General features: G+C 39.1%; 1 protein-coding gene across 10 annotated transcripts in view; it reads right to left on the bottom strand.

The window, feature by feature from the left end:
- PSD3 (pleckstrin and Sec7 domain containing 3) overlaps positions 1-25,003 on the bottom strand; it is a 551,931-nt gene that overhangs the window by 42,708 nt on the left and 484,220 nt on the right. For all 10 annotated transcript variants that reach the window (XM_057537135.1, XM_057537140.1, XM_057537136.1 and 7 more), the window contains one exon: positions 1,491-1,648. In XM_057537135.1, the coding sequence (XP_057393118.1) occupies positions 1,491-1,648 (158 nt within the window). The remainder of the gene's footprint in view (positions 1-1,490; positions 1,649-25,003) is intronic.

Genomic DNA, 25,003 nt, shown 5'->3' with positions numbered 1-25,003 from the left:
CACTTGTGAACTCATAAATCAATGGGAGAAATAGTCCTGAACTAGGTGAGATACCCGCCATGTATATAATCAATAAAAAGATGGACAAGAAGTCAGCCCATCTAAAAATCATTTCCTGTACTGATGGCTCTGAAAGCTACCACGCTAACCTGACACCACACCCAGGTGTCACCCTCATCGTGCCCCGCATGCCTCTCTGACCCGTGTGCCTCTCCAACCTGTTATCTCAATCGACTGATTTCTGCATCAATCCCACTTGGAGTAATTAGCTCTCTTTAGTTACCGTATCCAGCATTTTAGACATTTAAAAGCAATAATGCTGGGGAAGAGAATAACGTGGGGGACCTTTATGACTAATGGCTGTGATTACACATCCGGCTGTGGTCCCTTGTGTTGCCAGTCATCTCCCACACCAAAAACTCCTATGTGACTTGGGTTTCCTTACAACTTCCTCCTCACCTGATGTCAGCAACCTCATGCCTTTGTGAGCTCAGCATCCCCACATCACCAGAGTACCTGTTCTTCTCATTTCCTCTGCCAGTCTTCCACTGTTTTGATCAGTAAGCCTGCAGATACCTGTGTTTACTCTATTGATGTCAAATTTAATGCCAGTGCCTAATGCAGCCAGTTGGTAGTGTTGTGTTGAGAGTGATTCTGAAGTCAAGCTCAGGCTGTAAAAGGCATGCCATGAATAATTAACACTGCCTGCCACGGACACTGATGCTATGTGTGCCATTAAAATTCCTGTTCTAGAAGCTCCGTTCTAAAAATCCAAAGTTTCTCACTTCATAAATCCAGAATTCTCCACTTGGAGTGTTCCATTTTTAATCTAAAGGCTGTCACAGACCCCTTATTAAACTGGCAATCCATCCCATTTCCTTGCCCACAATATGATTTTATCTTTTCCTTCTAGTTTAATCACAAACTATCAGGGCTCAGAAGGACAGAGAAGAGAGAGAGCAAAATGAAAATCTACACTTCTTGAACAGCCTCTGTGTGCCAGGCACTGTGTGAGGCTCTTTACATGCTTCATCTCATTTGCTTCCAAAAGAACCCTGAGAAATAAACATTATTAACATTATTATTATCATTATCTACACTAGCCACCAGCTGAGGTTCAAAGAGGTTAAATTTACATGCTAGGACAAAGAGTTAGGAAACGGTAATCTGAATCCAGGTCTATTTTACTCACTGTGTGATAGAACTTGCATACTAACACCCTTGTATTTTATTTACGAGGGTATTACAGTCTAGAGGTGGTAAGTGGTTGACAAAGGGTCACAGGGCTCTTTTGCAGCAAACAAAAAACTTGCCCTAGGGTTTCTATTTCGTATTCTAGTTTTCTTAGACAGTTGTCTCTCTACTGCAACCAGTTAATGACTCTGACTCCAACTCAAACAGTTTCCCCTGCAGATCCCGATTCTATTTCTCGGTGTAAAGTGGTGCTCTGCAAACTAAAAAACCAAACCAAACCAACCAACGAAACCTACTGGGCTTGAAAAAGCAAGACCCTCCAATCAGCAGTTTTCAGTTTGAGCACATTGGGTTTCTTCTCGTAGTCCGTGGCCCGGGACGCCAGTGCGTGGTGCACGCTCACAGCGTTTTTCAGGTCCTCTTCCGACAGGGCCTTCTCTGGCTTATATTCATCCTGTGGGCAGATACAAAGAAAGCAAAGACATATTCAGACTTCATCTTCTCTTTTTAAAACCTAAGACAATAAGAAAAATTTTAGAGAATCCATGAAGGTGCATGAAAAAAGTGAAATGAATGGTGGGTAGAAACAACTCCTTGCTACTTCATAAATGTGATAAAAAATCCTGTTCTTTGAAAAGTATGCTCAGAATAAGAAAATACACATTTACCAAAGGGGCACTTTTGAAAAAGCTGATATATAATAATTAAAGTAAAGAGCTAAGGAAGGTCAAAGACAAAATATCTATCACACATGTTTTATAGTGATTTGAAATGAAGCTAGGTCTAATAGGGTGATTTGGTTTCAGGAGCAAAAGGACATATGCAAAAGCCCCCAGGACGCATCAGCAGAACTGTACTGATGGTAAAAAACCATGCCACTGCGTTTGCTCAAAAGATACTACATTTTCCCGATACTTTCTTTTGAGGCAAATATTATTAAAAGAAAAATGAACAGTAAAATAAAACAATTTCTCCAGCTGTTCTCTGAAAGAAAAGAGGAAAATCAGTTTAATCTTAAATCGGGAGAAAGCTTAGCTCTATTATCATAAATTTGAAAAATGGGTAAAATTACATAAAAAAGGAGGGTGTCATGGATAGACACAATTTTATCTTTGGGCATGATCCAGACACAATTCATAGAATTTATAAAGGTTCTTTTGTATGGCTTCCCTCCAAACATAACTAAAAAAAACTAGTAGAAAAATAAGAATTTAAAACAAATGTGATATTATTATTATTATTATATCTAGTAGTTTCCTTGGGTCCATAAGAATAAAAAAGGCCTGAAAACCAATGTCAATATAATAGACATTACAAAGTGTTGTAGGAGATGTTTTTTAGTTTTTAGATGTTTAAGTTCCTCTCCCCCCTTCCCATATTTTATCAGACTTGATGCTAAATAAACTTGCACTTCTTCTGTAAAGAACACACACACACACACACACACACACACGTCCTCACCTTCTAATTAGTACTAAAAGCCTAAAGGAAGACACTGTCTATTCTATTATCACAGTCTGGTTTTACAAATTTCCAAAATGATAATTACACTCTCCCATGCCTCCTCCTCCCCTCCCCGAGGCCCCAGCACAAATCGAGCTCTTCAGAGGTACTCGTGTCATAGATTCAAAGTGAGTCAGAAATAAACAGCATCTGCTGATCCTCAGTGATCACTGTCAGTGACAGTGCTGAGACAAAGGTGGGAAAGCCTAAGATACTCAGTAAATGCCAACAGCAATATAAAAATTATACAGTTTATAATACTAAATGATAAAATTACTGCTTTAAGATTGCTACAGCTCAATTTTCTTAAGCCTCAGAGATTAAGAACTGCTGTCAACAATAACCATTTTCCAGAGAAGTATGACGAATAAAGGAGAATTATTTTAAAATCTTAAAATAAATACAATATATTCACATGTATCTGTTCTTCAACAATTCCCATTAATGCATAAAACTATAATCTAGCTATGTTTTGAGGTCTTGTCTTTTCTACATGGGATTTTTCTTAGTGATTTAGCATTCCAAAACTTCACAGATCTCCTTCCAGGGGAATTGTTATTAGAGCAGGAGTATTAGCTAGAGGCAGCATGACGACAAATTCCCCCTGGCCTCAGAATTAGAATGCAACAGAGCCCTGCATGGCTGGCCATGCACTCAGCTTACCCACTTAGCTCCAGATAGGAATCTGAGGTGGATGAATTATGGGGAGTGGGAATAAGTGATCAGGGACAAAACTGTCTTCAGAGAGTTTATACACTAAGTCCATTTCCGTACATACTGATCTCTAACACACCTGATATTTGAGTTTGCACAGAGATCAGCCTAGAAATTTGTATGCAGCGTTTTTTGATATTCTAGGCCCACAATTTGGGTTTTTATCTTAATTCTTTCTCACTGGTTTCTTTTGGTTAATTTTTTGTTGTTTGAATTTAAAACGATTACTTAGTTTTTTATTTTTCATATTTCTTCTTTAATTAAGAATTTAAGACTATAATTTTTCCTCTGCGTACATGTTACACATAGCTTGGAAATGAAGAGTATTTTTTCATTGTTCTCTAGATGATTTGTAGTTTTATTTTCTTCTCTCTTCTTCAATCTTAGTCATGTCAAAGAATGTTTCTCAAATTTAAAGCACCTAAAGTTTTTCGTTATTTATCATTATATATTTCTAATTTTATTGGTTTGTGACCAGAGAATGAGGTCTGTAAAATCTATTTTATTTACTTAAAATTTGCTAAGGTTAATTTCTCAAGGTTTTCCAACAACTTGTTTAGTTTTTGTTATTGTTCCATGGATATAAAAAAAAGTTATTCTCTGAGGGATGAGTGTGTATTTATATTCAGGTTTATTGATTCAGTTCCTCTATGTTCTTACAGTATTTTTCCACCATGTTCTGTGTGCTATTTATTATTTTAAAATGTTCTTCTTTATCCACGTTAGTGCTTAGTTACATAAGATGGAAACTTAAAAGGCTCTCTTCCCCCACCAAATGTTCTATTTCTCTGTATCAACAAGACTTTTAAAATAGTTTCACTTCCCTCCCTACCCTTCCCATTAATCCTAAATTTTGATAAAAGTTTAGTATGTTTTATTCTGCAATCTTATTAAAATTATCTTGTATTATGTATTTTCTGTTTCAAGAAATCCTATTTTGCACTTATATTACATATTCCCTGAATCTCTCCTTATTCTTTTAGATTTAATTGTGTCCATGTTTCATTGCTCACCTACTTTCTATCTTTTCTCCATCTTGAGGTCTCTTTTCTCATCCCTTTGTTATTTTCTCTTCTTGCAAGTACTTTTCTCAGGTGGGTGATGTCCTCCAGTCCTTACTTTCAAGCGTCTCTTGCTTTCCTTCTCAGGTGGAGAACTGGGTATGGAGCTTTGGGCTGCAGTCTTTTTCCACTCGGTACTCTGCAGATGCTATTCTGTCTTCTAGCTTCCAGTTTTACTTAAGTCTAACACCAGTCTGATTCTCTTTTGCTTTTCTTGTATTTTCTGTCAGGAATCTCATAGGGTTTTATTTTTATCCTTAGAATTTAGGAATTTTTGCTCGGCTATGCCCTAACATTCTCATCTACCTGGTCTGGAACTAAAAAAAAATCCCACGCTAGTTCTCCCTTATATGATCACTCACTTGCACTGCTGACAGCTGCTAAAGACAACCAACCCAGCTATGCAGATGTGTGCCACCCAGATGTATGGTCTCCAGCTATGGCTGCACCCAGCGCTGACCGACAATGCTTTTACTCCTCCACGATAACCCCGCTGGTCCATTCTGCCAAACGTCCACCATTCTCTTCAACACTCCTATCCCACGACAAAGATGGTTAAGAGCACAGGTGCCTGGGGTTAGACCCATCTCTTCAAATGTCTAGCTCTGATATGGTACTTAACATTTCCATGACTGTAGGCAGGTTAATTAAACTCATTAAACTTCATTTTCTTTGACTGAGGAGTAGTGATAATACTTTCCTCATAGAACTGTATTATGAAATCAATGAGATACTATTTTTTTTTAACTCTAAATAATGTTCACAGCAGAAAGTAAGCACTTAGATGTTAGCTGATATAATAATCACTAATAATAATTTTTAGTAGCATATAGCTTGAACTTGTATTTTATAAGGTCAAACTTGTAAATGTCAAACTTTCTGCTTACATGCCCTGTAAACGCGTATTTTGTGACCACCTTTATCCTCTTTCCTCCTTACACAGAGGAGTCCTGCTCAAGGCTAATCCTGTACTCCAGGATCAACCTCCCTCCACCAACCCTTCCTAGGATCTTACTGCGTTGGTTATTATCCTTCCACTATATTTTAAATCATTCGTTATCTACAGGCTTCTTCCCCACAGCCTATAAATACCCTCAAGGTCTCTCTATTATTTGTAAGATAATAGTCCCTCCTGAATATTGCTTTCTCCTAGCTGTCACCTCTCTCTTTTCCTTCATATAAAATGAGTCCACATTAACTACTTTTATACATTAATTTCCAGTTTACCCTTTAACCCACTGGAACCTGGAGTCCATTTCTACACTTCATTGAAACTGCTCTGGCAAAGGTCAGCAATGAACTCCTAACTGCAAAATTTAATAGATTCTTTTAAGTTTTCGTCTTATAGCACCAAAGGAAGTCAACAATACTCTTGAAATTCTTCCATGGCTTCTCCTTACAATTCTCTCCTGGTTTCTCTCCTATACTCTGACCATGACTCTGCTATCTCCTCTTTAGCCTGTTTGTCAGCTGTCAGTTCTGCCACTGGCCTTCATCCTTTCTCATCCCATAAATGCGCCTTGGGATGATTATGACTACAGTTGACGCTTGAACAACGCATGGGTTGGGGCAGGTGAAGATCCACATATAACTTATAGTCGGCCTTCCATTTATGATGTTCCTCCCTAACCTCTGTTCCTCTGTATCCATGGTTCCCCATGAGCGAATTCAACCTCCTATGAATCGTGTAGTATGTAGTGCTTTACTGTTGAAGAATCTGCTGACAAGTGAACCTGTGCAGCTCAAACTTGTGTTGTTCAAGGGTCAACTCTACTCTTATCAGTTGAAGTCCCACCTATACCATGATGCCTAACAAACTGCTGCAGATGAATAAGAAACCCAAGACCAATCTTTAGCTATTAATATTGGATGACTTAGACCTTTGGAGCAACTACACATATTCTTGGAGCATATTCTCTCTGCTGATATTTTCCTTTAAAACCAAGCTTAAATGATGACATTCTTAGACCTCTCTAAAAGTGCGAAGAATTTTAAAATGCAACATTTATTATAGCTCTAAGTAAAAGTGAACAGTAATTATCAACTTGGAAGAATTGCACCATGGTTTCTGAAGAGGACTCTAAGACAGTTTCCTAAACTCTAAGGTACCTAACATTGGAAGGAAAATACTGCACAGGCCAAAAATGGACGATAAGATCTATTTAATTAGGATAAAACCAAAGTCTAGGAATTTTAAGTCTAACATGGGCTTCCACTCTTTTAGTTGATAGTAATATTATTTTACCATTAAAAAAAAAGGCAAAATATAAACAAAACATGTTTGACATTCTGAATTCCTACTAGAAAATGTAGCTCCAAGTCCAATAAAAAAATGAACAAAACTCAGGGTAGATTGGAAAAATTAGAGTTGACAATTGAATAAAAAGAAAAGACTTTATCCTACAGAGTTCATTCTGACATCTTTATTTTTCACCACTTAAAGTTGAAGATGGTGTTTAAATGACGGTATTGGGAAGGAGGAAATAAGGGATAAATTATTGTAATCAAACCATTTCAAACCTAAGACTGTGGCTGTGCAAACTAAATGAGAAAAGAGAGCAAGGTAAATTCAATCAAGAAATTCTGTAAGAAAAGAAAATGCTCTATGACACCTAATTACTACCTATTTTCTCAAACAAATGAAGGGTGAAAATGATGCCTAAAAACGTGTTACTCTCCTCTGTGTTCACTGCAATCTACGTCTTTTTATCTAGGATGATTCATTAGAGCACTCTACCACCCTAATAAGCACCAAGAATTTGATTTCACAATGCTATTTATTTTAAATTCACTTAAAGCATGAAATGAAAAGCTTTCTTCTTTTTCTTAAGAAGCTTGTTAATTAAATGTCTTGTGAAGTTGGATCATAACACACAGATCATCTACATATGTACAAATAATTGGTTGGCATCAAGTCTGAAAATCTGTACCCTCAGGTGAATATAAAGTCCAATTTGGAAAGTGACCAAATCTCAACTGAAATTCATCAATGTCAATTAAAAAATGCTCAGATTCCAGTTTTCAAAGTATAAGGCACAATTGCTATATCTAATTAAAACAATTTAAAACAAAGTTGAAATAGTCTTGATTTCCACTGAGAGAATATAGATGGGAGAACTGAGGACATCCTTGAGAGGCTATGAGGATTTAATAAAAATGTCAGTAATTAAAATAAACTGGATCCTAAACTGTCCATTAATTCTTGATTTTAAAAAAGGCATTAAAAGCATTTTTCATAATTTGATGACGATCTTTTTAAAAAATTCTGAGTACTTCTGGTTAGGTATCTTTCTAAAAATTATTCAGCTTCATTTTTCTTTTACCAGGGAGCTCAGAGTGAGCTGTACTCCCACAAATCTGGGAGCAAGACATAACAGGAAATCCAGTGAAGGCATGTTTTAGCCCATCACTCACATAATCACATATTTGAAAATCACTTATTCACAGAATGTTAAAGCTGAAAGGAGCCTAAAGGATCATTTCAACTAATTTTCTCATGTTAGGTAAACAATTTTAAAGTCAGAAAAATATGTCCTATATTTCTGTAAGGAGAATTAAGAAAGAATAAGCCAGTTAAAGTCAAAGGATTATGTTTGTTTATATTAGTTTGTTTGGTTACGGTGGACACGGCGCCGTCTCCATGTTGCGATGATGGGCCACATGGGTGGGTAGCGGAGGACTTTCCTTGTTAGCACGGGAACCCGTCATGGTCCACATACGGAGGGAGCACTTACAGACACAGTAGGACTTGAAGGACTTGAAATGCTTTCTCAGTCAGGCCTCAGACTTCAGTGAGACACAGGACATTTTCTAGGACAAATCTGGTGAGTGAACCAGGAAGCTAGGATCTATCTTTTTAATGATTACACAGCTGAACTGGAAGAGAATTAGGGCAGACAGACAACCATGAGTAGGCCTTAGAAAAAGACTACAGGATTCTATGACTCAGTATCTGAAGAAACTTAAGAGCTCTTAACATTTTTAAGCAGAAAAAACATCTTAGCACCCTTCCATACTTCTTCCATATTTCTAACTAACATAATGATCAGGGTTTTGATTGATAGGAGGCTATTCTTGCTTTCCTCTCAGTTCCAGGCTCACTGACGTTCTGTTAAAGCTGCACTTGGCACTGCCTGGACCACTTGGAAGTGTCTGCCCATCACTCACCCACCACCTCTTAGTTCAGAGCCCTGGAGACCAAGTTAGTATCTAATTCATATGTTTCCTGCTACGACTTTCACATGCTTGGTATGGGTTTAATATTTATTGCAAGGAAGGGAGGGAGAGAGGGAGACAGAGAGGGAGAGAAAGGCACTGCCTAGGGACCCAAGTAGCAAACAGGAAAAGAGGTTTGAGTTCTGGACCTATCTTACACTCGAATAACTTGGAAGAAGCCACAAAACACTGCAGCGCCTCTTCATGTGGGAACAAAACAACTCATAGGAATAAACTAGTTTCTGTTTGCTAGACCCTTGAATGAGAATTGTGTTTTTAAACAGAAACCTTCAGAGCACAGCCTGTGTCTTAAACTCCAGAGACCAGGTGTTTCCAGCTGCAATGTTTTTTTATGAATTGATAGTCTTAAAAAATTATGATTATGTCCTAAATATACCTTGTATAATGGCTACATTGCTCTGCTGAACTGGGTCATTCATTTAACTTACAACTAATGAAAACTTTGATGTGATCATTATTCTCCTAAGGCTTCAAAACCTAGTTAACTTTTGTTTTCTGCACTTTCCATTGTTTCGGAGAATGAGAGAGGGTCCACATGGTCTCTTCAGCGTGTGAGAGGGCACAGAGCCAGCAGTTTCACAAAAGGAAATAAAAGTGCCCTGGGCACACAGGAAAGCTCTCTGCTATCAGGGGCCCAGGCCAGGATCAGCCAGCTCCTGGCACTTGGTATTTGACACATCAGCCCAGGCTGCCATCATCACAGTCTGGGAGGCCCGGTCTTCAGTACTTCCTTCTGCCTGGTCCAGGCTCACTCTATTGTTGCCACCTATACTTCAAATGCTGCAACAAACAAACAAACAAACAACTCCCTTTCCAATCCAAAAACCTTATAGCCAGGTGGAACACATCTCAGTAATCGAAGGAAAGAATGGAAGATTTTGCATCAAGGACACAGAGTTCCCAGTATACTATGACAGGAAACTAAATTTTTAGCTAACAAACATTTTTTAACATTTGAAAGACATGGTAAAGGCAAATATATTCATGTCTGAATACCTATTTTCTAGACTCTAGAGATAAAAGACATTAGAATATTCTCCAGAGTCTGGTGTGGAGAATACGATCATCAAGTAATTCACGGCCACGCACTAACCAGCCACCCGCACCCATTTCTCTTAACCATTCCATCATCACCTGACAATTTATTTTAAGGATAACATAGTTAACTTTTGTTACAACCAGACCCGTAACAAAAATACCATCATAAAGCTTACCAAAAAATACTTTCAAGAAAAAGGCAGAGACTAGCAGTGTCAGACACAAAGCCCTTGACTGAAACCGACAGAGAACTTCTGAAGCTGTGTGACAGCAAAGGCTTATCTCAGCATTTGCCAGCAGATGACTCACTCTCGGTTAACAAAAGGATATAAAGCTGATATCTGAATGTCGACAATGATGGATCTTCACCACCAAAAATTTAATCATTTTACCATCAATCCATAGCAATTTCAAAATTTCAAAGCATATATAAACTGTGTTATATTGAAATGATATTAGACTCCTCTGCCACAAAGGCTTTATATTCCAATAATACTAATTAACTCTCCATCAGGTAATGTATTTCCCAAGCCTGGGCTCAGGGGCACTGCAAGTAGTGGAACCAAACAAGGACAGGAGTGCTTTCCTGCCCTGCTGGAAAACAGAGCCACTCACTCCACCGCAGGTGCCTCGCAGTGCCCTGCCCAAGAGAGTTCTCAGAGACTGCAGCCCACTACCCGCACAGCGGTATTCCCTTTTCACTGATGCTTTCCCAGCTCACCCATATCCTTGGTTTATATCATGTCACTAGCCATTCACTGCCTAAGACTTGTCTCTCACCCACACCATAAGCCCAAGCTCTTTTTGGGGGTAGAGACCAAGTTTATTCCTCCCAAGATGACATTTTGTAAATGGTTCTGACATTACTATTGCAATTCTCTATGGATTTCCTTTTTGCTTGAAAGTTAGAGGCAAATGTGATTAAGTAACATTAAGTGAGGGGGCCAGAAAAGGAAATGAGGTGGTCATGAGGAAGGCTGTGTATAACCTGGAGAAGCAAAACGAGAGCTCAGGATAATGTCAGAAACTGTCCAAGGGATGGAAAGAGAGAAAAGGACTTATTTTACTTGAGAGAGAAATCAATAACAGGAAAGAAAAGAGGTTCAGAAGAAATGGGATAGACACAGGGGATCCATTCTTTGCAAAAGTCACAGGAAGGGGGATATCAGGCAGGGGGTGGGGGGATGATCAGAGTGGAGCCTCCTGAAAGCAGCTGTCTGTGCACTCTCTGCCTGTGTCTTCCAGCTCATTCCATCTGGCTTCCATGCCCACCGCTCCACTGGAGCTGCTTTATCAATAATTTCCTTGTTGCTGAATTCAAGTGTGACTTTCCAATTCCTATCTTACTTTACCTCTTTACAACATGGAACATTTCTGCCATCTCCTGAAGCCTGTAGCAGCTCCCCGCCGCCAGCCCCCGCTGTCCCCCTGGGTCTGGTCACACTGCATTCCTCGCAGGGCACATATGAAATGTCTGTGTCCCACTTGTCCTACCCTCCGTCTTCTCCTCACTCTACAGCCTCTGAGTGACATCATTTGCTCTCATGTTTTTTTGATGACTCTCCAGCTCCAGATCTGAATATCTATAATTGTCTGTTGGACACGCCCATTTATTATTCCACAGACACCTTGAATTCAACACCACAAACTGAACTGTCCAGTCAGACTGTGTTTCCCCCTTCCTGTGACCCCTACCATCGTCAAGCTAGTCTGGTCTCTATGTCTCTGACTGACACCGTCCCCAATCCATACTCCATGCTATCGCCAGACTGATCTTTCTAAAATATAAATCTGATTATGTCACACCCTGTTAAAAACGCTTGACAGTCCCACACTGCTCTCAGAGCTCAAGTCCTAAGCCTGGTTTTCTGGGCTCTGCAGTCTGCTCTGGGCACCCTCTATGCTCCCCTGGGCCCACGGCTCCCTGGATGTGCTATGGTCTCTCACAGCTGGCCACCCATACGCGCTCCTCCCTGTCTGAATCCTCCACGCGACTACCTTCTATTTATCTTTTAAGTGTAGGTGTAGACATCACTTCCTTCATGAATTCTTCCATGATCTTCTCTGCTCTTCCTGAGGCTCAGCTAACTGTCCTTCCAAAGTGTTTCCATAGCACACTTCCCTCTTTGTAGCACATACTGAATGGCATTGAAATGGCTTTTTATTTGTTGATCTCTTCAGACAGAGCATGTGCTCCTTTAGGGACTATAATTTGCTCTCAGTCAGATCTGCAGTGCACAGCATTCTGAAAAACTGCCAGAGTCCTAACCTAATAGATACATTCAGATAGATAGATACTGATTTGCTTCCCATGATGGTCCTCTGCATCAGGATGGTAGTTTGTTAACCTAAGTTCAGCTGATAATAGATGCTTGGGTTACTTTTAAGTGCCAATCTGGGAATCATGAAATGATTGAAATGTTGACATTTCCTTTACCACGTTTTCTGGGAACAATAAGGAAGAATATCTGAAAGTGGGTCTGGATTAGAAAATCTTAAAAGGTTAGTTACACTAATTATGGAAGGTGATTAGAGATAGTCCCATATTCCAATAGAGGAGAGGCTGCAGTCAGGAGATGCTGTATGAGAGAGGATAACCATCGGTCCTGACCAAAGCAGGAAGCTCCCTGCAGGAAAGAAGCTATTGCATACTTGCTTCATATTAGACAAAAGTTAATTGAACCTGGTTGAGGGGGTAAAAGAAACATTTCTCCAAAATCACTTGTTTTAAACTTCTAGTATTTAAGAAAGTCATAAAATAGAGCTTTAGTGTTTACACAAGAATAGTCTAATGGAAAAAACACGAGCATGGCTCCTACCACCCTTCACAATCCTGAGGAGGTTAACCAACCTCTGAGCCTCAGCTTCTTAATTTAAAAATTGGGAACTATATCCTCCTATGAAGTTGTGGAGCTCAAATATAAAAAGTATCCTAAAAACGGTATCACACTAACAAACCCATGTTATTTCCGGCTGAATGATCGCTCAAGTAAGTTGACTCCGTAAGTCTGCCAGCCCCCTCCTAACTTTGTGAGGTGGGATGCTCTGATCTGGGATGAGGATTCCCTTAGATATTAGATACAAAGCAATGCCCTGTAAGGATGTGTGTGTGTGTGTGTGTGTGTGTGTGTGTGTGTGTGTGTGTGTGTGTGTGTGTGTGTGTGTTCAGCAGGCATGCAACAGAGAGGGTTGTAAGCACACAGGCAGGGTTATGAACTTTAGAGGCATGAGATCTTTATTACCTCTTCAGTTTCCTAGAGCAGTCACTGAAAACCTCAGTGTTAAGCCTCTCTGTGCCTGGGACGAGAGGAGGGAGAAGTCTGGGTGAGTGGGGACTGAGAGGAGTTGGAGCACCTGCCCGGTGCAGCTTCAGCTGTGCCTGGTTTTCTTTCTGGTGACTGTGTATTGTTGTGGAGGTGGCGGTGGTTTTTACTATAATTCTTCACTCTTCACTCTTAAGGAGGAAATACTAACTGGGTAAAAATCATTTGGCTATTTCATAATTGAGAAATCTTGATGAAAAGTTTTAAGTAATTGATGAGCAACTGATCATGGAATGAGACCCCAAACAGAGTGTTACTCCAATGGCAGAGGGGTTTTGAGATGTGTGTGGCGTGTATGTGTTTAGAGTGAAGGGAGGGTGAGTTCCCAGCCATTACGGTATCTTTAGAAGACTGATTGGATTCCTTTAATCAGGGGAGCAGAGGTCCTGCTCCCTTCTGTCTCAGGGCAACACCGTCTCCCTCTTTTAGGAGCCAAGTTCTGGCAGCCACAGTGGGCGGGGAGCAGACATGCAGCACCTGCCCACCTGAGGAGAACAAGGGATGCAGGAGGGAGGAGTTCCTGGCAGCCTCTGGACGGGAATCTTCGATGCTGAGAAATTGACATGGGGTGGAAAGGCGTCAAAATCAGGATGGCGGCAGAACGCCTGTGTGCTAGCCAGGCCCGTAAGAACATGCTTGGTCCTATTATCTTTGCACCCCAGACGTGGCACAACCCCGACCCTGACCCCTGGCTGAGCAAGTCCCTGCCAGTCTGAACCAAACCCTTCTCGGGCTAGAGGAAGAGTGTGCCCTTTCTCCTTACGCTTCATCCAAACAACAAAGAAGTGGCAGGAGGTAAGGAGAGGAAGGGGTGATTACTGTTTTCTCTGCTATGTTTGAATCCCAGCAGGTTGCATGGCATTCTCAGGGCACAGAGGAAAGGGCAACACGCCCCTCCCGGGAGCACCGCCAGCCAGCAGGTCCTGTGAGAGTGGCTGCCCAGCGCTCGGGATGATGCTGTCTAAATCCTTTGGGGACCTGGGTGTCAGTGTGAGCAGCACCCAACTCACACTCAAAGGGTTTGAAATTCTTCTGGGGAAGAAAACTGCTTCTTTGGTAAAGTGGACAGTTTATGACATTGTGACACCATTTCTTTCATTTTCATGATACACTAGCACTTGAAACATAATTTTTCATCATGTTTCTACTGCTGGCTACCCTCCGTCCATCCTGTAATCCAAATGTAAAAAACTGTTTTGCCATTCTCTGAACACGCCAATTCTCTCAAATCTGTTATTTCCCCCTCTCCGGTTAAAAGGCTTTTTATTACCTTGCCTGCCTGGCAAATGTCTGGTCATCCTGCAGGCATCAGTTCAAGGCATGTTAATTCCTCAGGTAGGCATTCTCTGACCTTTGCAAGCATGACTAGGGCCTACTCTGTAAAACTTTGCATCCCTCCTTTAGTTTATACCACCGTCTGGTGAAGGTTCAATGTACCTGACTCCCCTCTTGCTTTGTGGGCTCCAGGTGGCAGAGACTGTGTCTTAGTCATCATTGGAAGCCCAGCATTTAGCAGAGTACTTGACATGTGATAAGCTCTAAAGGGCTATGTGAAGACATAACCCCCAAATTGTATAAACCCCAAATCACCCTGCAATCATATAACTTACTTTTGGTGTAGCATCTGCCATCATGTGCTGGGAAATCAGGACTCCAGCAAGGTTAAGGATTAGCCAGCAATGGGACATTAGAAGCCCTTTGTAGGATACATGCTATATCAGTACTGAGCCTCTGATATACACTACAATCCGGAGGTAATTTAAAGGGGAAGATGTCTAAGAACCGATGCCTGCCGATTCTGGTAGGCAGCTCAGTATCCCAGAGGCCCCCTTACAGCAGTGGATAGCAGACAGTGCCCTGTTAACCTTACAGTCCTTGGCATTTTCAGATGTAGAGGCCCATAGGGTCTTCATATTTTTATTGCCTCTCTGCCTTTTTGTTTTTTTAATTTTACAAATCAGGAAGAACCTAATTAAAACACCAGGGCAGACATAGCCACAGAAGAACCTGGCCTGCTATGACGAAGCTTCCACTGATTGATGAGCTAGTCTCTAGGATCTGTGCCAAGTTCTGGGAATAGATATTGGCTGACTGCTATGTTGAGATTTTAATCACTTGTCACATTTTTTTCAGCCCCTCCTTTTTCTTTTCTTTTAAAGAGCACTAACAACAATAACAAGGGAGGAGAGCCTGGATACAAAACCCAGCTGCCCCTGCTCAGTCTTACTCTCCATCTAAGTATGAAACAGCAAACTGAGAGATAACCCACAGCTCTACCTGCACTCTCCTAAACAAATGTATCATTTCCTTTGTGTCCCATTTTTCACATTACAAAAGGAATCTCATCCAATTTTCCCTAAGTGCACATGGGCCACACCCCAGAGGTACCATAAATATGGAGGTGCAATCTAATTTTGTAGCTCTAATCCAAACTGATGTTGACACTTCAGAATTTACAAAGTCATTCCCTTGTCAACATTTAGCCCTTTCTCTTTTGTATCTGGATGAGTCAAACTCAATCCAATTCACTTATCTGAGGGAGAGGACAATGAGAAAGGAAAAGCTGTTGACTTGGAACCAGCATCTCTCTTTGCATCAATCACCTCTGTCAAATGTTGAATGCAAGAGTGTTTTTCTCCCTTCCCAGGCTTACCCTGGGATGGAGTGGGTGGAAATCCTGTGACTAGGTATTCAATGAAATGATTTTGCCAAAGACAACCATGTCCCTCATGGCGCTTTTAGGGAAAATGAAAAAGTAAGCCAAGAGAATAGGATTTATGCTGGGGAAACAGCTGTGATATGTGAAATTTAATTTCAAAGGGCTGCTCCCTGCAGAGACAAATCTAGCTGAAAGGACCAATGTGGGCCCAGCATGAATACAACATGGTGCTTTGGCAGAGGCTAAAGCAGTTGACTTATAAATTAGAAGCTGTGCTGGCTCCACAGGGAAATAAAGATAATACAAGATATCTGGCCACCTAAGAACATGGATGATCTCCTAACATCAACAACAGTCTCCATTTCTCCAGCTGTTTGATCCTTCAAAGGAATGTGTAAATTTCAGAAGGATGCCACAGATCATTTTCCTTATAATCTTTGGGTTTCAGCTATTTCCATACATCTCTGTGCAAAGGTAATTTAGCCACAAAAAGAGCTCTAGTCCAAGGTGAAGCATCCCATACTCTAACATTCCTTACCTAATCTATTCCAAAAGGAAGAAAACAAAAGGGTTTGTTAACATTAGATATAGTTCTCAATCTAGACATTGGAAAAAAGTGCCAATAAAGAAATAGAACAAAAGAGAATTATAATAGTGCTCCTTTTAAAGCTGCTCTGGCAGTATGTAAAATATTGACATACGATAGTCAAGGTCCTTTTAAATATTGATCTGGGTGACTCCTAAGGAAGGGTGGTTTTAAAAAAGAATAATTCTTTCAATTTTATTACATAGGGCATTATTATAACATTTTGAAATGTTTAAAATAAAAATAAATCAAATATGTTCTTCCTCAATAATTATATTTCCATTCCAAAGCAGTTTATTATCTCAGTAGTGCAAGTGTGGATGCCATCACGCAGGGGCTGCCATCTGATTCAGTACTGTTGATGTTATTTCAAATGTACTTTCTTCCCCAGAGAAACACAAGTGTAGAAGGGTAGCTTTGGAATGTGTAAAGTGTGTAAGGGCATGTGTTTGTGCACTGAAAACAAAAAGCCCAAAATGAATGAGACCTTTATTCTTTAAATATACAAATATTAGTCATTAGTGCAGTGAGGAAAGGTTGTGGTGAGACAGGTATTGTCAGAAACTGCTGTAGAGAGTGAAAGTTGGTTCAGCCTTCCCAGAAGTAATTTAGCAATAGGTCTCAATAATTTTAAACAGTTCCTACCCTGTCCCTGTGACCCATGATACTTCCAGAAATCTACCTTTAAGAAATAAACAGACGTGCACAATATACCATTATTTATAACTGTAAAAAACTGAAATGAGGGTATGTCTGAAAATGGGAAAAGATTAAATTATGATAAATCTATTTAATGGAAAATATTGTAAGCAATTAAAAATGGGGCTTCCCTGGTGGCGCAGTGGTTGAGAGTCTGCCTGCTAATGCAGGGGACATGGGTTTGAGCCCTGGTCTGGGAGGATCCCACATGCCGCGGAGCAACTAGGCCCGTGAGCCACAAATACTGAGCCTGTGCGTCTGGAGCCTGTGCTCCGCAACAAGAGAGGCCACGATAGTGAGAGGCCCGTGCACCGCGATGAAGAGTGGCCCCCGCTTGCCACAACTAGAGGAAGCCCTCGCACAGAAGCGAAGACCCAACACAGCCAAATAAAATAAATAAATAAATAAATAATAATTTTTAAAAAAATGGATGTTTTTGTAAACCCTATTAAAAGGAAAAATTAAAACCATATGACTTATCATTTCACAGTCACCAGATACTAGACTGACCAAAAAATATACTTCTGAAGAATTTTTAATTTAAAAATGTTTATGATAATAAGTAGAGTAAAAAAAAAAGGAAATCACCGTCTAAGCAAATTTCAGAATCTTTTCCTAGGCGTGACGCGAGCAAGATGGCAGAACAGGAACTCTCAGTTCTTGTTCCTACACAGAAACACCCATTTAACAAGGCTACACGGATTAAAATACCTTTACAAGAATGCCAGAATGCAGTCAAGAGCTAGCAGGACTCCATCTGAACAGAAGGCAAGAACAGCTTCACTGAAATAGATAAGAGGGGTATGAGAAGAGCAACTTCACTTTACCCCTGTCAGCCCCTCCCTGAAACAGGTCAGTGTGGGGAATGTGAAGAGTGGACCATGCTTCCAACGTCTTGGCTTTTTGCAAAGTTGCCTGAGGAATGGGTTTCTGTCTTGCTTCACTCAGACCTCTGAGTGAATCAACATAGATTGGATGCCTGGAGGCTGCTGCGACCAAAGGAAAAAGGTGGGTGGCTTGCTGCACCTGGCAGGGCTTGTCAAGATTGGGAGAAAGGTACACAACTTAAGGCTTCTCTCTTGGAGGGACAAAGAGGAGTGAAGTATGCATCTCACATTCTGGCTCATCAGAGGGCTGCCCAAGGGAAATGCTATCAGTCTCGCCTGACCTGGGGCATTGATGGGGAGCTGGCATACTCTGGATGCTTAGTTGCCACTCAGAATAAGGGAGAGCTGGGTGGCTTGCTGCTGTAGAACCAGAGAACTTGCAGTGCCACAGACAGATATCAGAAAGAACAAAAATTACGAGCTCTTGAAAAAGAAACATGCAAGCCTCTCTAATTGAGAAGTTGCATGCACAGGCCCAGAGAAGTTGCACCCCTCAAAAAAAAGGTTACAGAGGCCCCCAGAATCTCTAGCCAAGTAGACTGATGATGGTCTTCCACTGTACAAAAGCAGTCTGTAAACACTGAGAGGTGGCTACCCCTTAAAATGTACAGATCCCAACACAAAGTTACCAGAATAAAGAAGAAACAAGTGGATATAGCCCAATCAAAGGAACAAAATAAATCTCCAGAAACTGACCCTAAAGAAAGAGAGGTATATGATGTATCTGACAAAGAATTAAAAATAACCATCATAAAGATTCTCAATCGGCTTAAGAAAATGATGCATGAACAAAAAGAGAATATCAACGAAGAAAAGATTTAAAAAACTAAAACAGAAATTTTGAAGCTAAAGAATACAATGACAAACTGAAAAATTCACTAGAATCATTCAACAGCAGACTTATAAGCAGAAGAAAGAACAGCAATGGAAGACAGGAAAATTGAAATTATGCAGTCCGAGGAACAAATAAGAAAAAAGAACATAAAAGAGTAAAGAGAGCCTAAGGACTTACAGGACACCATCAACTGGACAATACATCTATTATCAGAGTCCCAGAAGGAGAAGAGAGAAACAAAGGGGCAGAAAGCTTATTGAAAAATAATCGCCACATACTTTCCAAATCTAAGGAGGAAAATGGACATCCAGATCCAAGAAGTCCAATCTCTGAGATCTTTGAGATCTACAAATCTACACAAAGACACATTATAATCAAATTGTCAAGTAAAAAGTGAAGACAGAATTTTGAAATCAGCAAGAGAAGAGTGATTTGTCATATTCAAGGGATTTCCTTATGATTATCATAGGACTTCTCAGCTGAAACCTTCCAGATTAGAAGAAGAGAGTGGGATGACAGATTCAGAATGCTGGCAGGTGGAGGGGGAAAGCCTGTGAACCAAGAATACTATACCCAGCAAATTACTCCTTTAAAAATGAAAGATAGATGAAGAATTTCCCAGATAAGCAAAAACTGAGGGAGTATGTTACCACTAAATCTGTCTTACAAAAAGTGTAATGAAAACAAATCAAGACTTTGAAATGAAAGGAAATGAAACAGCAACATTGGAAATATAAGAGAAAGAAGATGAAATACAAATCTCACTGGGAAGGTAGATATATATACAAATACAGGATAATGAAATACTGTAGTAGCAGTTTGCAAATCACATCTAACTAGCACAAAAGTTAAAATAGAAAAGTATCAAGAACAACTGTAAACACAAAACTTGCTATTAGATATACAATATAAAAAGAAATAAATTCTTACATCAAAATAATAAGTTATGTGTGAGGAGGGAAAAGTAAAAATGTAGAGTTTTTGTATGTGATTAAAGTTAAATTGTTATCAGCTTAAAATGGATGATCAGAACTATAACATGTGCTATGTAAGCCTCATAGTAACCACAAAGAAAATACTGATGGATGACACACAAAAGAAGATGAAAAAGAAATTAAAATATGCTTTTACAAAATATCAACAAAACACAAAGGGAGAGAACAACAAAGGAAAAGTGTCAAAAAAACCACAAAAGAGAGAACAATTTACAAAATGCTAAGAGTAAGTACTTCTCCATCAATAATTACTTTAAAAAAATAATTACTTTAAATGTAAATGAACTAAACTCCCCAATCAATATATAGAGTGTCTGAATGGATAAAAAAAATAAGATCCAACGATATGCTGTCTACGAGACTCACTTTATGTTTAAAGGCACATATAGGCTGAAAGTGAAGAAAGGCAAATAGATATTCATGCATAGTGTAACCAAAAGAGAGCTATACTTATTAGAGACAAAATTGACTTTAAGTCAAAAACTGTAAAAAAAGACAAAGAAGGATATTACATAATGATAAAAGGATCAATTCAACAGGAAGATGTAACAATTATAAATACCTATACACCTAACATCAGAACACTCAAATATATGAAGCAAATATGGACAGAACTGAAGGGAGAAATTGATAGCAATACAATAGTATTAGGGGATTTCACTACCATACTCTCAATAATAGGCAGAAAATCCAAACAGAAGATGAACAAGGAAACAAAGAACATGATAAACACTGTAGACAAAATGGACCTCTAAGACATATGCAGAACATTTCATCCAGCAGTAGCAGAATACACATTCTTCTCAAGTGCACATAGAACATTCTCCAGGACAGATGACAAGTTAGGTTACAAAACAAGTCTTAACAAATTTAAGACACCTGAAATCATACCCAGTGTTGTCTAATCACAATGGGATGAAATAAGAAATTAACAGCTGAAAGAAAACTGCAGAATTACAAATATGTGGAAATTAAACAATATATTCTTGAATAATCAGTGGGTCAAAAAAGAAACCATAAGAGAAATGAGAAAATAACTTGAGACAAAGGAAAATGAAAACACAACATAACAAAATATGAGATACAGTAGAAGCAAGTTTATAGATAAAAAACAAACAAACAACCTAACTTTACACATCAAGAAATGAAAACAAAGAACAAACTAAGCCCAAATTAGTAGAAGGAAGGAAACATTAAGATCAGAGCAAAAAATAAGGCCACCCAGGTCCCACAGCCAGCCACCCTAGGACCCAGCCCCACCCACCAGCAGGCTGGCATTATCCCTAGGACTCCTCCAGGCCCTGCAGCCAGCTACACTGGGACCTGGCCACACCAACCAGCAGGCTGGCAGCCATACACAAGGCAGGGCTGGACAGCCAAGCAGGCCGGGGCAGCCCTGCCTTCCAGTTCACCCACAGTACTCGACCCTGCCACAAAAGAAGGGCTCATGCAGCCTACATAGGGGGCACTCCTAGAACATATAGCTCTGTTGACAAGAAAGGAGTGTGCTCCTGGGCCCCAAAGAACAACTCCTAAATAAGGCCACTTCTCCAAGATTAAGAAATGTAACCAACCTACCTAATGCATAGAAATAAACAAAGAATTGGGAAAAATAAGGAGACAGAGGAATATATTCCAAATGAAGGAATAAGCCAAAATCCCAGAAGAAGAACTAAGCAAAGTGGAGATGACAATCTACCCAATAAAGAGTTCAAGGTAATGATCATACAGATAATCAATGAACTTGGGAGAAGAATGGATGAACACAGTGAGAAGTTTAACAAAAAGTTAGAAAATACAAAGAAGAGCCAAAGGAGCTGAAAAATACAGTCACTGAAATAAAAAATACACTGGAAGGAATCAACAGTAAATTCAATCACACAGAGAAATGGAGAAGTGAACTGGAAAATAGAGTAGTGGAAACCATTCAAGCTGAACAGAAAAAAGAATTTTAAAAAATGAAGATAGTTTAAGAGACCTCTGAGACAACATAATGTGTAGTAACATTCTCATTATAGGGGTCTGAGAAGGAGAAGAGAGAGAGAAAGGGATAGAGAACTTATTTGAAGAAATGAGTGAAAACGTCCCTAAACTGGGAAAGGAAACAGACATTCAGATCCAGGAAGCACAGAAAGTCACAAACAAGGTGAAACTAAAGAGGAACACACCAAGACACATTATAATTAAAATGGCAAAAATTAAAGATAAAGAGAGATTCTTAAAAGCAGAGAGATAAGCAACTAGTTATGTATCAGGGAACTCCTATAAGACTATCAGCTGATTTTACATCAGAAACTTTGCAGGCCAGAAGGGATTGGCATGATATATTCAAAGTAATGAAAGAGGGAAAAAAAAAACCCCCTACAACCAAGAATACTCTACCTGGCAAGGCTATTATTCAGATTTGAAGGAGAAATAAAGAGTTTCACAGACAAGTAAAGTTAAACAGTTCAGCACCACTAAACTGGCTTTACAAGAAATGTTAAAGAGACTTTTCTAAGCAGAAAAGAAAATACCACAACTAGAAATATGAAATTTATGAAAGAAAAATTCAAACATTTGTAAAGCTAGTAGGAAGGTTAAAACAAAAGGTAGTAAAATCATCTATATCCACAATAAGTAGTTAAGGGATACACACACAAAAAGATGTAAAATGATGTCCAAAACATTAAATGTGGTGAAAGGGGAATAAAAGTGCAGAGTTGTTGGAATGTATTCAAACTTAAGTGATCATTAACTTAAAATAATCATACACACACACACACACACACACACACACACACATACACATTTGTTTTATATGACCCTCATGGTAACCACAGGGCAGAAATCTGTAACAGATACACACAAAAAAAAGAGAAAGGAATCTAAACATAACACTAAAGATAGTCAACAAATCACAAGGGAAGAAAGCAAAAGAAGAAAGGAACAAGAAAGAACTACAAAAACAACCAGAAAACAACTAACAAAATGGCAATAAGTATATACCTATCAATAATTATTTAAATGGAAATAGACTAAATACTCCAATCAAAAGACATAGAGTGGCTGAATGGATTAAAAAAGAGAGAGACCCATGTATATGCTTCCTACAAGACACTCACTTCAGATCTAAAGACACACACAGAGTTAGGTGAGGGGATGAAAAAAGGTATTCCACTCAAATGGAAATAAAAAGAAGAATGCTGGGGTAGTAGAACTGATATCAGACAAAACAGACTTTAAAACAAAGACTGTAACAAGAGACAAAGAAAGGCATTATATAATGATCAAGGGATCAATCCAACAAGAAGATATAACAATTATAAATATATAGGCACCAAGACAGAAGCACCTAAATATATAAAGCATATAATAGTAACATAAAGGGAGAAATTGCCAGCGACACAATAAAAGTAGGAGTCTTTAACACCCCACTTACATCAATGGATAGGTCATCCAGACAGAAAATAATAAGAAAACGCTGGTCTTAAATGATATATTAGACAAGATGGACTTAAAAGATATATATAAACCATTCCATTCAAAAGCAGCAAAATACCCATTGTTTTCAAGTGCACATGAAACATTCTCTAAGACAGATCAAACATTAGGCCACAAACCAAGTCACAATAAACTTAAGAAGACTCAAGCCATATCAAGCCATATCTTTTCACACCACAGTGGTATGCAACTAGAAATTAACTACAAGAAAATAACTGTGAAAATAAAAAACATTTGGAGGCTAAACAATATGCTAACCAATGGGCCACTAAAGAAATCAAAGAGGAAAAAATAAATGAATAAATAAATCAAAGAGGAAGTAACAAAAATACCTGGGAGGCAAATGAAAATGGAAACACAACAATCCAAAACCTATGGGACACAGGAAAAGCAGTTCTAAGGGGAAGTTTACAGCAATACAAGCCTACCTCAGGAAATAAGAAAAATCTCAAATAAACAATCTAAGCTCATACCTAAATGAAACAGAAAAAGAAAAACAAACAAAACCCAAAGTTAGTAGAAGGAAATAAGTAGTAAAGGTCAGAGCAGAAATAAATAATATGGAGACTAAAAAAACAATAGAAAAGATCAATGGAACTAAGAGCTGGTTCTTTCAAAAGAAACAAAACTGATAAACCTTTAGCTAAACTAATCAAAATAAAAAGATAAAGGACCCAGATAAATAAAATCAGAAATGAAAAAGGACAGAAATACAGAGGATCATAAAGATATTACTATGAAAAATTATATGTCAACAAAATGGACAACCTAGAGTAAATGGATAAATTCCTAAAAATGCAGAATCTCTCAAGACTGAATCAGCAAGAAATAGAAAACAGGAACAGACCAATTACCAGAATTGAAACTGAATTAGTAAAAACAAAACAAAACAAAAAAACTCCCAACAAACAAAAGCCCAGGACCAGATGGCTTCACAGGTGAATGCTGCCAAAGATATAAAGAAGAGTTAACACCTATCTTTCTCAACCATTACAAACAACTGAAGATGAAGGAACACTTCTGAACTCATTCTACGATGCCAGCCTCACCTGGATACCAAAACCAGACAAAGACACCACAAAAAAAGAAAACTGTAGGTTACTATCCCCATTGAACATAGATACAAAAATCCTCAACAAAATATTGGCAAATTGAATTCAAAAATACATTAAAAGATCATACACCACGAGGGCTTCCCTGGTGGCGCAGTGGTTGAGAATCTGCCTGCTAATGCAGGGGACACGGGTTCGAGCCCTGGTCTGGGAAGATCCCACATGCCGTGGAGCAACTAGGCCCGTGAGCCACAACTACTGAGCCTGCGCGTCTGGAGCCTGTGCTCTGCAATAAGAGAGGCCACGATAGTGAGAGGCCCGTGCACTGCAATGAAGAGTGGCCCCCGCTTGCCGCAACTAGAGAAAGCCCTTGCACAGAAATGAAGACCCAACACAGCCAAAAATAATAAATAAAATAAATAAATAAATAAAATTTTTTAAAAAAAGATCATACACCACAATTAAGTGGAATTTATTCTAGGATGCAAGGATGGTTCAATATCCACAAAACAATCAATGATACACCACACTAACAAACTGAAGAATAAAACTCATGACCATCTCAATAGATGCAGAAAAAGCTTCTGACAAAATTCAACATCCATTTGTAATAAAAACTTTCAACAAAGTGGGTATAGAGGGAACATACCTCAACCTAATAAAGGCCACATATGACAAACCTACAGCCAATATCATTATCAACTGTGAAAAGCTGAAAGCATTTCTTCCAAAATCAGG

The sequence above is a fragment of the Balaenoptera acutorostrata genome, chromosome 21, assembly GCF_949987535.1.
Source record: "Balaenoptera acutorostrata chromosome 21, mBalAcu1.1, whole genome shotgun sequence".
Lineage (NCBI taxonomy): Eukaryota > Metazoa > Chordata > Mammalia > Artiodactyla > Balaenopteridae > Balaenoptera > Balaenoptera acutorostrata.
Note: the sequence above shows the minus strand (reverse complement) of the source record. Positions and strands in the feature narration are given on the sequence as shown.